The sequence below is a fragment of the Falco peregrinus genome, chromosome 2 (genome assembly GCF_023634155.1).
Source record: "Falco peregrinus isolate bFalPer1 chromosome 2, bFalPer1.pri, whole genome shotgun sequence".
Taxonomy (NCBI): Eukaryota; Metazoa; Chordata; class Aves; order Falconiformes; family Falconidae; genus Falco; species Falco peregrinus.
The window spans coordinates 90,882,838-90,894,872 of NC_073722.1; the positions used below are offsets into that span (position 1 = coordinate 90,882,838).

Below are 12,035 nucleotides of genomic sequence, written 5' to 3' on the forward strand. Positions count from 1 at the left end.
TGCCTGTGCGGCCCCAAGGGCCCAACAGGACTAAAGGGGCCGTTTCCCACCCTGGCCAGATTCCCACCGAAGTCACACACTGCTCTTCTCCCCAGGAGACGGGAATGGAAGGAAAATACAGACCCAAGGGCAGTGCCCAGCTCGGGGCGTCTCCAACGGGAGCCCAGGTCCAGCCTGGCACCCAAAGGACAGTGGCACCCACTAGCCACCAGCCCTGGCCATCGCCCCTGGCCATCGCCCGCCCCCCCGGCAGCGCTGCTCTCCTCTCCACTGGCTTTTTGGAGTTTGGGCCAAATTTTGGTGGCTGCCATGTGGCCTGGGTCCCTGCCCAGCAGTGCTCTGTGCCCCCCCTTGGCTTTGGCGTGTGGCCGGGTCTGGGTGCCTGCCGTGGTCTTGCACAGGGAGCCGGGACACATGGGCACTGGGCAGTACTGGAGAATTAACCAGCAGCAACTGGGAGCTGATGGGGCATGCTGGGCCATGCCACGTGCCCATGCCAGCGGTGCCTTTGGGGTGCTGCCCCGCCCAGAATAGCTCCAGGCATGTGGCACCTTTTCCAGCTCCAGGATGATCCAATAAAGGGCATTACCAGTGCCCTCCCCAGCGGGCACGGGGACATGCTCCGGCAGCACCCCTACTCCAGCAGCACCCCCACCCCGGCAGCGCCCAGCCAAGCCCCCAGTGCTCCCCAGGCATCCCAGTTCAGTGTGAGCTCCGGAGCTTTGGGGTACAGCTCTGTCCCACCTTGTGCTACCGGGTGCCAGGCCTCAGGCAGGCGGCTGTGGTGGCACTCGGGGTAACACCAAGCGGGTAACAATATCAGACCGGGCCATGGGGACTTTGAGCACCCCACGATGATGTTACCACCGCGGGGGGGGGGCTCCCAGCCCTCTGCCCCCGCCCAGCCGGGCCACCCAGTGCTCGGGGGGGCTTTGTCCAGCGGAGTGGGGGGTGCACAAGCCGCGGCTGCGGCGGCGCTGGGCCGGCGGGCGGGCACCCACAGCCCCCTGAGGCACCGGCGGGGCCCAGCTGCAGCGGGGGGGGCACCGGGGCCGGTGGCGGGGCTGCGGGACCCCCCCGCCGGGAGGGCGGACGGACGCCGCGGGGGCGCAGCCCCGCCCCCGCCCCGCCCCTCGGCCCCGCCCCTAGGCCTCGGCCCCGCCCCTGGCCCCGGCCCCGCCCCTCCGCCCCGGCCAGCCCCTCCGCCCCGGCCCCGCCATGGCGGCGCTGCGGGCGGTGTTGGTGGCCGCGCTGGCCGCGGCACTGGCCCCGGTAGCCCCGGTCCGCGCAGCCCCCGCCGCCGTCCCGCCGCCCCGTAACGTCTCGGTGCTGCTGGAGCCCGGGTCGGGGCGGCTCCGCGTCCTGCCCGGCCGCCACCCCGCCGCCGTTGCCTGGGCCAGCCTGGATGACCGTATCCCCGCCGTCGGGTAGGGGCGCCGGGCGGGGACCGGGGCGGGCGGGGGCCTCGGGGGAGCCGTCCCGGCCATGTCCCACCCGTGTCCCACCCGTGCCCCTGTCCCCCCAGCTGGGCCTTCCTGGAGGTGGCCACCAACGCCTCGTACAGCGACAGCCTGCAGGCCTACGCCGCCGGGCTGGCCGAGGCCGCCGTCTCGGAGCAGGTGAGGGGCGACCCCGCCGCGCCCGGGGGCCCGAGGGGCGCGACCCCCTCCCCGCCGGTGACACCGCGGCCGTGTCCCCCAGCTGATGTACATGCACTGGATGAACACCATGGTGGGCTACTGCGGCCCCTTCAAGTACCAGAGCGAGTACTGCGAGAGGCTGCGCGGCTACCTGGAGGCCAACCTGGGCTGGATGGAGGAGCAGATGGGCAAGGGGGAGGACCCCCAGTACTGGCACCAGGTGAGGGTGGGGGACCCCACCTAGGGGGACCCCCCCTGGGCTAATGGGGGCTTTAATCAAGAAGAAGGGACAGGGCAGCGAGGGATGCCCAAAGTCCTGGCCGGGCTCCAGGCGGGATGACAGGGATGTGGCCACCGTGGATCCTCCTCTACTAGGCCACCAGAGGTGACTCATTGCTTGCCCCCCACCAGAGCCTCACGTGCCACTGTCAGGGGGCACGGTGGGTGGCTCGGGGTGTGTGTCCCCAGCCACTGGTGCTGAGTCACGGCCCCGCTGACAGGCTGACAGTGACCCTTCCCCCAGGGTGACGCTTCCCCCCCTGCCCTGCAGCCGTGCTGGGACCCACCAGCTCTGCTGCGTACCCCGGGGGAAGAGCCCCTCTTCCCCGCAGGAGCTGGGTGCCAGCTCTGTCCCCTGTCCCCGCAGGTGCGCCTGGCCCTGCTGCAGCTGAAGGGGCTGGAGGACAGCTACAACGGGCGCCTGGACTTCCCCCAGGGCAGGTTCACCCTGGCGCCCTTTGGCTTCCTGTAAGCTCCTTCTGGGAGGTGATGCAGGGTGGGGGGTGGTTGCCCCAGGAGTTGGGGTGCTGCTGGGAGGGGCTGTGAGGGCAATTCCTGGATGTCCAGGGACACCTGGTTCTGCTCCTAGTCACCCTCACCCACCTTGTCTGGGCACTTGTCCTCTGCTGCTGGGGCAGGATGGAGCCGAGGCAGGTTCTCCTCCTCCCTAGCACCATGGGCTGGGTGGTGGATCCCCCCCAAGGCCCGCTGCAGCCCCCTGCCTCAGTTTCCCCAGTACTGTGTTCACCCTTTCCTCCCTGCTCCGGTGCTCCCGGCACCAGCACCTACACTGGGGTCAATGGAGAAACACCCTCCAGACTGGACCCAGAGATGGGACAGAGAACTCTGAGCCAGCTTGGCTCCTGGGCTGGGGTGTCCCCCACCTGATACCTCATGTCTTGCTTCCCCCCCCAGCCTGCTACAGTTGGGGGGTGACCTGGAAGACCTGGAGTCTGCCCTGAACCGCTCCTCCCCGCAGCGTGTCCTGGGCTCGGGCTCCTGCTCTGCCCTCCTGAAGCTGCTGCCGGGCCATCGGGATCTCCTGGTCGCCCATGACACCTGGACCTCCTACCAGTCCATGCTGCGCATCATCAAGAAGTACACGCTGCCCTTCCGTGCCTCAGCCAGTGGTGCGTGGGCTGGGCTGGGGGGGCTACGTCTGACACCCCACCTCTGATGCTCCCCTGTTTTTTCATCACCCTCTTCCAGGCAATTCTCAGATCCCCGGGAGCATCCAGGTGTTTTCCTCCTACCCCGGCACCATCTTCTCTGGGGATGATTTCTACATCCTCAGCAGTGGGTTGGTGAGTGGGGTCTGGTCCCCGGGGACCCCTCCCCAGCCCCACTGCCCTCCCCATCGCTCCCCTTCCTGCAGGTAGCGCTGGAAACCACCATCGGGAACAACAACCCGGCGCGGTGGAAGTACCTGGACCCACGGGGCAGCGTCCTGGAGTGGCTGAGGAACATTGTGGCCAACCGCCTGGCCCGCAGTGGTCCCGAGTGGGCTGCCATCTTCCGACGGTTCAACAGTGGCACGTAAGCGGGGTGGGATGGGGTGCGGGAATTTGTCCTGGGAAGGTGGGATCAGGTGGAGGGATGCTCTGCGGGCCAGCAGGGATGGGCCAGGGGAGAGGCTGCCTGCCACAGGGATGCTTTCCCCCTTCTCCCTGCCAGGTACAACAACCAGTGGATGGTGGTGGACTATAACGCCTTCACACCAGGCAGAGCAAACCCGCCTCCAGGACTGCTGACTGTGCTGGAGCAGATCCCGTGAGTGGCCCCATTCCCCGCCCGGCCGAGCATCTCCTCCCCCATCCCCATGGATTTGGGAGAGCCCTGAGGGTCCTGTCCACCGTGGTCCAGTGGGTGGGAGTTGGGTGATGGGGATGCAGATGCAGGTGCACTGCCAGTCCGTGGCTAAAGGCTCTCCCGGGATGCTGATGGGTGGCTGGGGTGGGAACCCAGCGGCAAGGACCCCCAGCAGAGCTGCCCCCTCTTCCCAGCATGTGTCCCCCCCACCATCTCCAGTTGATTTTTGCCGTCTGCTCTGACCGATGCTTTTCCTCCTGGCACAGGGGCCTGGTGGTGGCAGCTGATCAGACGGAGCTGCTGTACCAGCAAGGCTACTGGGCCAGCTACAACCTGCCGTGAGCTCCAGCCCACCCCAGCGTGTGCCCTGTACAGGGGGGCAGCTGATGCTGTCCTTGCCCCCCACTCCACTGGGTGCTGACTCGCTGGGTTCCCCCCCACCCCCAGGTACTTCGAGGAGATCTTCAATACCAGCGGGAACCCAGAGCTGGTTAAGAAATACGGTGACTGGTTCACCTATGACAAGAACCCACGGGCCCAGATCTTCCGCCGGAACCAGACGCTGGTCCATGACCTGGATTCCATGGTCCGCCTGATGAGGTGGGTGCTGGGGACCCCCCAAACCTGGGTGCTCCCCACGCTCCCCCGGGGATCACCCTTGGGGGTGATATTTTCCATCATTATAATTGTATTTTTTTCCCCTGCCTCTTCCGTGACTCTGTCTTGGCCACTTTGCAGGTCCAACAACTACCTGCGGGACCCGCTGTCACGGTGCAGGGGCTGTGACCCCCCCCAGAACGCAGAGAACGCCATCTCCGCCCGCTCTGACCTCAACCCCCCCAACGGCACCTACCCTTTCCCTGCCCTGCGCCAGCGCTGCCACGGCGGCACCGACATGAAGGTGGGGGAGCCAGGGCGGCCCTGGAGGGGCTGGGGGGAGCTGGAGGGTCCCCCTTTGGGGGTGCCACCCTTCTGGCAGCTCCCCCCAGGCTGTGTTGCCCCTTCCCCATGCTGACTTGTACTTTTTTTTTTTTTCTCCTCCCTCCCACCCTCACACCAGGTCACCTCCTCAGGCATGGCCCCCGCCTTCGGGCTGGTGGCCGCCAGCGGTCCCGCCTGGGATGACGTGCCCCCCTTCCGTTGGAGCGCATCCCCATGCAGCACCCTGCTGCACATGGGCCACCCTGACCTCTGGACTTTCCCCCCCATCAAGGTCCGCTGGGACTGAGCGGGTGCCACCGTCCATCTGCAGGCGTCTGTCCTGCTTGGGAGGGATCCCTTATGGGGGGAGCAGCTGGGGGATCGCAGTGCTACCCCCTCTCCCCTATCACCCTGGCTTTGGGTGCAAGGGGGGTCCTCTGATCCCCTGGCTCTTCCAGCTTCTGCCTCTTGCCACCGCATCCCTGCGTGCTGGGCGTGCTGCGCAGGGGGCTGTGCCCCCTCCCCCTCAAGGGGCTCCGGCCCTGGGACGCTTCCCTGCCTTCCCTGCGTGCTGACATCTGGTTCGGGGGGCTCTTCCCAGAGAAGGGGCGGTCCTGCGAGGCTGGGGCTCGCCTGCAGGGCGGAGGGGAGTTGAGCTGGTTTGGCTGTGACAAATAAAGCAGTGTGTGTCTGTGCAGCAGGGGTGGTGGCTGTGCTTTGTGCTCTGCTGAGATTCTCTGGTGTCTTGTATAGGGGTTGGGCTTATGCAACACCCACCCCGCCACAATTTAACAGGGTGCTCTCTGCTTCTCCACCACTTCCCACCCTGGTTGGGGGGTGTGCAGCCAGGCTGGCTGGGCTCTTTTGGGGTGCAGGCTGTTAAGGTTTCTCTGCTGCTGCATCAGGCTGGGTACCTGGTGTGGGGTAGAGTTGCTGACTTGGGGGAGCCCTGGGTGTGGGCTGGAGCTGGGAGGTCCCACCGCTCACCCCCCCCACCCCCCCCACCCCCCCCAGGAGAGGGTGACCGTCCTCACCCCTTTTGTCTTCCCCTCCTCTGCCACCTGTGTTTCCCCCAGCCCCAAAACCCCCGTTGCAAAATCCTCTTACCGCAGCTCCCTTGATCCGCTCTGCCTCGTTAAGAATAACGAGGTCATTACTGGGGGATTAATGAGCTGGTGCTCGGCAGCGCTTTGAAGGTGCCAGGTTCCCACCGGGGCTGGGGGCCCCGGGGGCTGTGCAGGACTGAGTTGTGGCAGGTCTGGGCTGTTGGGGTGCTGGCACCCCAAAAACCGGGGTGGGTGCTCTGGACAGGATAGGGTGTCCAAAACCTGCGGTGCTTGGGGGGTGGGAACGTTGCAGGGCCTGTGCCCGTGTCCCCGTGGTGTGTGGGCTCCCGGTGCAGGGGGTGCTGCTTGGGGGGGTCCCTGTGCCTCAGTTTCCCCGGGTAGGAGGAGGTCACTGTCACCGAGTGATGGGGCAGTGAGGAGGAACAGGTGCATCGATGCCAAGGGTGGGGCACGCTGGAAACGCAGCAGCGGCTGCGTTGCTGCTTTCCTTTTGTTATTTTCTTAAAAGCAGAAAAACAAACAGAAGTGGTTCAGCGTTGCCCCAGCTGCCAGCAGCCCTTGGCTGAGGCTGTGTCACCCAGGGACCGGGACCAGGGCCAGGGGACCTGACAGGGTGACAGTCTGGCATCACCTTCCCTGGGGCAGGGGTGGAGCCAAAGGGGGGTAGAAGGGGGGACAGGGAGGTGGGTGCAGGGTGGAAAGGGACCCTGGAACACCCCAGGGCTGAGCTGGAATGTAGTGCCCCCACCAAGAGGGTCCCTGGCCTCCTCCCTCTGAGCGGGGGGGGGGCTTCTTGCCCTCCTTCCCCAGCCACCAAGGGTCCCCCCTGGGGCCCATTCCTGTCCCATCCCCAGGGAAGCAATTGCAGCCCCTCTGCCCGCTGCAAGATGGGGGTCACCCCGTGGGACCCCAGGGGAGCTGGAACTTGCGTGCCCCCACCTTGGTGCCTCCATTCAAGACATCCTCCTCATCCCCCACATTTCCAGTCCCCCATGTCCCAAAAGCAAGGTGGCTCAGCGCAGAGGCGCCTGCTCTCTGCAGGCAACACTGTGCCTCTGTGCTGACCCTGCCTGTGCTGTGCACTGTTCACTCTGAAGCCTAATGATGGCGTGAGAAGCAGGGAGTTATTTCGTTGCCACCAAAGGCCAACTCCATCGGGAACAGGGCTGCCCTGGAGCCCGTGCCCTGCTCAGTGCCTGTTGTTAGTGGAGCTCTCAGGGGGGGCTTTGCAGCATAATTTGGGTCAGGGGACTGAAATCCTGTATTCTGGGGTCTGTTTTACTGCTGTCTGCCTGTCAGTGGGGCAGAGCCAGAGGGAGTGGGAGGGTTCCCGGTGCACCTTATTTAGCTGTGCCATGCGTGTGCCAGCTTGTGTGCAGCGGCCCCCCCCTTGGGACCCCCATGGAGCCACCACAGAGCGAGACCGAGATGGACTATGTGCCAAAGCAGCCTCTGCTTCCAGATTTCTCAGGCTGGAGGGACAGAGGACTAGTCTACGGCTGCAGGGCAAGGAGCCAGAGTTGGACCTTCCTCCAGATCCCACCTTCCTCCTCCTCGCCTGCCGGGGACAGAGCCAGCCCGTCGGTGCAGAGGTAGGGCATGTGCTGGGGGGACCCTTACCCTGTGGGATGTCACCAGGGCTAGGTGATGAGGAGCCCTGGGCTGTCCCATAGCAAAGGGGAGGTGTCTCTGTCTGCTTTGCCTGGGGGCTGCTGGAGCCTGGGTCTTGGCCAGGCTCTGGCTGAGTCCCTCCGGGCAGCCCCCCTCTCCAAGGGATGCTCATAGGGCACCTTTGCAACTGTGCGGGTATGTGTTGTGTTCCCCTCCCCTGACCCCCCCTGCCTGCAGGGTGCCTGGCTTGGCCAGCCAGAGCTGGGGGGTTCGTCCCAGGGGGCTTACCCAGCTGGCAGGACCAAGCTCCCCTGGGGACATGCACCTCAGAGGGGGGCTCGGGGCTGCCTCAGGGCAGGGGGCTTGGCAGGGCAGGTGTAGGGGTGTTAGGGCTCGTTTGGAAGGCGATGGGGGGTGTCTCGGTTGTCTGATGACGCTTTGCAACGCACAGGCTGCCCTTGCTGCACCGGGGGTTCGGGTCAAAGGGACAAAGTCCTCGGATCCACTGGGATGTGTTTCTGGCTGGACCCGGCCATTGCCGGTGCCTGTGCCCAGCTGGGGGGGCAAACCCTTGGGGACCCCCAAAGTCATTTGGGAGCTGCCTCACCTCTTCTCCACCCTGTCTCCTGGGGCACCCGCACCCCATCTCCTGGGCATGCGAAGTCTGCTGGGACCTGGCTGCCGGTGGCTGTCCCTGCTGGGCCACTCAGCACCATGCCCAGGTCCGCGGCAGGGTGCTTTTGGCATCGATCCAGCCCAGCGGCTGGAAAGCCTCACCAGGCACTGAGCAAGCAGCCAGATCCAGGGCAATGTTCAACTCCTGCCCCTCACCCTGCTGTGTGGCTGGACATCGGCACTCAGGACACCAGCACGTCACCTCTCCCTCCTCTGTCCCCCAAACTGCAGGCGAGGAGCCGGGGACGCACAGCGAGGCCCCACGGCACGCCAGGTAATCCCCTCCATGGGGTGGCCCTGGCTGAGTTAGGGGACAGGGCGTGCAGGGGGCACCTGGGGACACCGGGGGCTTGGGGACCAGGAGTTTGGAGGAGGGGGTGGCCCTGCTTGTCCTGTGGCTCTGGCAGGGAGCCCAGGAGTGATGGAAGGGTCCATCACTGCACCCCAGGGCTCTGTGCTGCTTCCTCCAGGAGCCAGGAGGTGGGGACAGCTTTGTCACTTCCGAGGGGCTCCTGTACCCCATACCACCTGACGTGGGCAGCAGGTCTGCAGGGGGGCAACCTGCGGGGAGCAGCCAGTGGCTCCCCCACCTCTCCCTGTCAGAACATCCATCCCCAGGGCCATGGCAGCCCAGCCCAGTGGGGGCAAGAAGCCCTTCCACATCATCTCGCCTGTCTTGGAGAGCCTGCCCCTGTCCAGGGCAGCGGGCACCAAGGTCTTCATGAAGCTGGAGAACATCCAGCCCACAGGTTCCTTCAAGATCCGGGGCATTGGCCACCTCTGCCAGGAGGTAAGCATGGGTACGGCATGGGCAAGCTCATGCCCTTATGGGGGGCATGGTGGGGGGACACAGCCATCCCCTTCCCTCTTTCCCTCTGCCTTGCAGGCTGCCAAGAAGGGCTGCCGCCACTTCGTTTGCTCCTCAGGTGACTGTGCCCCAAGCTGAGGCAGGGGGAGCTGGGGGAGATGCTCATGAGTAATATGGGGGGGTCCGGGGTGCTGAGCCCTGCCTGACCCCCCACTTCCCACAGGGGGGAATGCAGGTCTGGCGGCAGCGTACGCAGCCAAGAAGCTGGGGTTGCCAGTCACCGTTGTGGTCCCCAGCACCACTGGCCCCACCACTGTGCGCAAGCTGGAGGAGCTGGGGGCAGAGGTGGAGGTCTCCGGCCAGGTATCCCCATGGCAGCCCCCTAACACTGGGGTCTGGGGGGACCCAGACCTGCTCTGTGATGCTGGGCACGGGCATGGCAAACCCCATCCCAAAATGTCCCCCTCCTGCATCACCTGTACCCTGGCATCGCAAGTAGAGTCACCCTGGGAACCTCCACCTCAACCCAGTGCCCTGTGTGGGTTCCTGGTGTCCCCCAGCCCTGCAGTGACAAGAGACTCTTCTCTGTGGCATGAGGGCTGGATGTGGCCCTGTTGAGCCCCCATTGCCCCCCCCCCCCCCCAGGTGTGGGATGAAGCCAACAAGAGAGCCCTGGAGCTGGCTAAGACTGAGGGCTGGGTCAGCATCCACCCCTTTGACCACCCCTTGGTGTGGTGAGTGCTGCCAGGGCTCAGCTCCTGCCCTCAGTCCCCGTCCCTGGGGTCCAGGCTGGCTCAGGGTGCCCCCAGGCTGCATCCTCCTGTTTCCCCCTCACCCTGCAGGCAGGGTCACGCCAGCCTGGTCCAGGAGCTGAAGGACTCACTGGACACCAAACCGGACGCCATCCTGCTGGCGGTGGGTGGTGGGGGACTGCTGGCGGGTGTTGTGGCCGGCCTGCACCAGGTGGGCTGGCAGGACATCCCCATCATCGCTGCCGAGACCTGGGGGACTCACAGCTTCCACACGGCGCTGGCGGCCGGTCGGCTCGTCTCCCTGTCTGACATCACCAGGTGAGCCAGGCTTTGTGGGAGCGGCTGCGCATGCGATGAGTTGGGGGGGTCTCAGCCCAACTCACTGAAGGGACCTGAGACCACCCCAAGCACCTTCCTCCCGTCCTGCCCCAGCGTGGCCAAGTGCCTGGGAGCCAAGATGGTGGCAGCGCGGGCGCTGGAGTGTGCCCAGGAGTGCCAGGTCATCTCCCAGGTGGTGGAGGACACGGAGGCGGTGCGAGCCGTGGAGCAGTTCCTGGGTGAGCAGGGACAACCCGGGCATGGCAGGGGTGATGGGGGTGCCACCTGGTCTTGGGACTGGCCTGGGAGGTGTTGGGGGGACCCTGGCTCCACAGGTTGGTGATGGGGATAGGGTGGGTGGGTGGCTCAGCGTGTCCCCTGCTGTTGTCCCCGCAGACGATGAGAGGATGCTGGTGCAGCCGGCATGTGGGGCTGCCCTGGCCCTGCTCTACACAGGGCGGCTGCAGCGGCTGCAGCACGAGGGGCGGCTGCGGACCCCGCTGGCATCCGTGGTGGTGGTGGTGTGCGGGGGCAGCAGCATGCAGGTGGCCCAGCTGCAGGCCCTGAAGAGCCAGCTGGGGCTGGAGTGACCCCCACCCTGAGGAAGGGGATATGATGGAGCCTGGCCAGCACCCTCTGCTTGCTTTCCTTCCGAAATAACTAAAATAAAGCCCCGCTGCCTGGTGGACACGGGGCCGGGCTCCTCCTGCAGCCTCTGCCTCAGCACGCAGCATCCATGGAAGGATGGGGAAACTGAGGCATACAGGGCAGACGAGACCAGGGCTCATGCTGCAGGCAGGGATGGAGCGAGGCTCTGCCTGCAGCTCCCCAGCCTGTCCGAGGGCAGGACTGGGGTACACATGTCCCGCTCTGCCCCTTGGCCATGCCAGGCATCCTCTTCCATGTCCCCTAACCCTCAGTCCCCTCTCCCCTCCCTCCCCTGCTCCTCCCCAGGCTGTTTGGACTGCAGCTCCCCACCTCAATTAGCAAGCACTCCCTCTCTGACTAATTACTTTGCTACTGTCTTTATACATTATTATACTAATGATTATTAATTATTACAATCTTCTCCCATTCCTGCCGCGCTGTCTGCAGTCAGAAGAGAACAACACACACGGACCAGCTTGTTACGGTGATTTATTGGTGGAGCTCCTTGGCCGTGTTTAACACCCATGGGCTCCAAGGTGCACCGACATGTCTGTGTGTGTGTGTTCCCAATCCCAGAGACCCTGAGATCCCCCTTTTTCCCCCATCCCACTCTTTTTCCTCCCTCTCCTCCAGGCTTTCCTGCTCTCCCCTGTTCCCACTTTCTAGAGCTGCATTTGTTTTTAGCCCTTTGCTGTTGCACCTCCCTGGGGTTTTTTGTGTCTCCCCAACAATATTTCTCCCCCCTTCCTTCCTCCCATCCCCGGGCAATGTGGGGTCTTGCTCCTGCCAGGGCTCTGTGGCCCCAGGTGCTCCCCAGTTACCCAGCTGAGCCCATGCCCCAAGCATCACCTGGTGATGTCGGGCAGTGGGGACAAGCCTTCTCCTACCCCAAAACACTTCTCAGCCTACTCCTCCCCTTTGGAGCAGAGGGGGCTCAGCCCCCAGGACCAGCTCAGCCCCTGGATCACAGGCATCCCCCAGGAAGCCCTTTCCTCTGGCCAGGTGCCTGCCCTGGGACCCACTGCCAGCACCCCAGGAACACCCTCCCTGCCTTTGGCCCTTTCCCCCTCTCCCCCCCATACACCCCACTGGCCAGGCCACCTCCCCACATGCTTTCTGGAGGCCAAAACCCCATAAATCAAAACTCTGCTGCTCCATCGTGAGCAATATCTTATGTAAAAAGGTGTTTCCAGGGAGCACCGAAGGCTGGAGAATCCTATTACGAGGCACACTATTAATTATAAGGAGTCAGCCCAACCTACTCCAGCTGTTTTTTATCCCAGGTCCAAAACCTGATTACTTTCCACCTTCTGCAGACCTTCCCCTTCTGAAAAAAAAAGGGAAAAAGGTCATTAAAAAAAATAGCATTGGTGTTTGCCTAACAGCTTTTGAAAATAAATTTATTCCCAGGACTGATGCTGCTCTGCCGGAGCCCAGGGGGAGCCAGCAGCTGGCGGTGGTGTTTCCCCAGCATGGTCCCACGGGAGGGTAATTGCTGGTGACATGG

General features: G+C 64.6%; 2 protein-coding genes across 5 annotated transcripts; both read left to right on the forward strand.

Annotated features, from left to right (window-relative positions):
- The first annotated feature begins 1,177 nt into the window (after positions 1-1,177).
- PLBD2 (phospholipase B domain containing 2) lies at positions 1,178-5,346 on the forward strand. The gene is made up of 12 exons (XM_055797352.1): positions 1,178-1,427; positions 1,526-1,619; positions 1,702-1,860; positions 2,287-2,387; positions 2,835-3,049; positions 3,129-3,223; positions 3,295-3,455; positions 3,594-3,689; positions 3,995-4,066; positions 4,176-4,328; positions 4,467-4,629; positions 4,789-5,346. The coding sequence occupies exons 1-12, from the start codon at positions 1,219-1,221 to the stop codon at positions 4,954-4,956; spliced, it is 1,686 nt and encodes a 561-aa protein (XP_055653327.1). The 5' UTR covers positions 1,178-1,218; the 3' UTR covers positions 4,957-5,346.
- A 1,807-nt stretch (positions 5,347-7,153) lies between these two features.
- SDSL (serine dehydratase like) lies at positions 7,154-10,591 on the forward strand. Of its 4 annotated transcripts, none has more exons than XM_027780850.2 (9): positions 7,154-7,308; positions 7,779-8,276; positions 8,606-8,792; positions 8,889-8,928; positions 9,034-9,173; positions 9,456-9,544; positions 9,653-9,880; positions 9,995-10,119; positions 10,277-10,591. In XM_027780850.2, the coding sequence occupies exons 2-9, from the start codon at positions 8,137-8,139 to the stop codon at positions 10,468-10,470; spliced, it is 1,143 nt and encodes a 380-aa protein (XP_027636651.2). In that variant the 5' UTR covers positions 7,154-7,308; positions 7,779-8,136; the 3' UTR covers positions 10,471-10,591. The 4 variants fall into 4 exon arrangements, with proteins under 4 accessions (XP_027636651.2, XP_027636652.2, XP_005233268.2 ...); XM_027780851.2 differs by having other exon boundaries at positions 7,155-7,308; positions 8,621-8,792; XM_005233211.3 differs by lacking the exon at positions 7,779-8,276 and having other exon boundaries at positions 7,155-7,308; positions 8,621-8,792.
- The last annotated feature ends 1,444 nt before the right edge of the window (positions 10,592-12,035 follow it).

Excerpts from the sequence above, each read along its gene's own strand:
- PLBD2 (XM_055797352.1), top strand. The coding sequence starts at position 1,219 with ATGGCGGCGCTGCGGGCGGTGTTGGTGGCCGCGCTGGCCGCGGCACTG. Across the intron at positions 1,428-1,525 it reads GACCGTATCCCCGCCGTCGG|CTGGGCCTTCCTGGAGGTGG; the intron begins GTAGGGGCGCCG and ends CTGTCCCCCCAG. Across the intron at positions 1,861-2,286 it reads ACCCCCAGTACTGGCACCAG|GTGCGCCTGGCCCTGCTGCA; the intron begins GTGAGGGTGGGG and ends CTGTCCCCGCAG.
- SDSL (XM_027780850.2), top strand. The coding sequence starts at position 8,137 with ATGTTCAACTCCTGCCCCTCACCCTGCTGTGTGGCTGGACATCGGCAC. Across the intron at positions 8,929-9,033 it reads CCACTTCGTTTGCTCCTCAG|GGGGGAATGCAGGTCTGGCG; the intron begins GTGACTGTGCCC and ends CACTTCCCACAG. Across the intron at positions 9,174-9,455 it reads AGGTGGAGGTCTCCGGCCAG|GTGTGGGATGAAGCCAACAA; the intron begins GTATCCCCATGG and ends CCCCCCCCCCAG.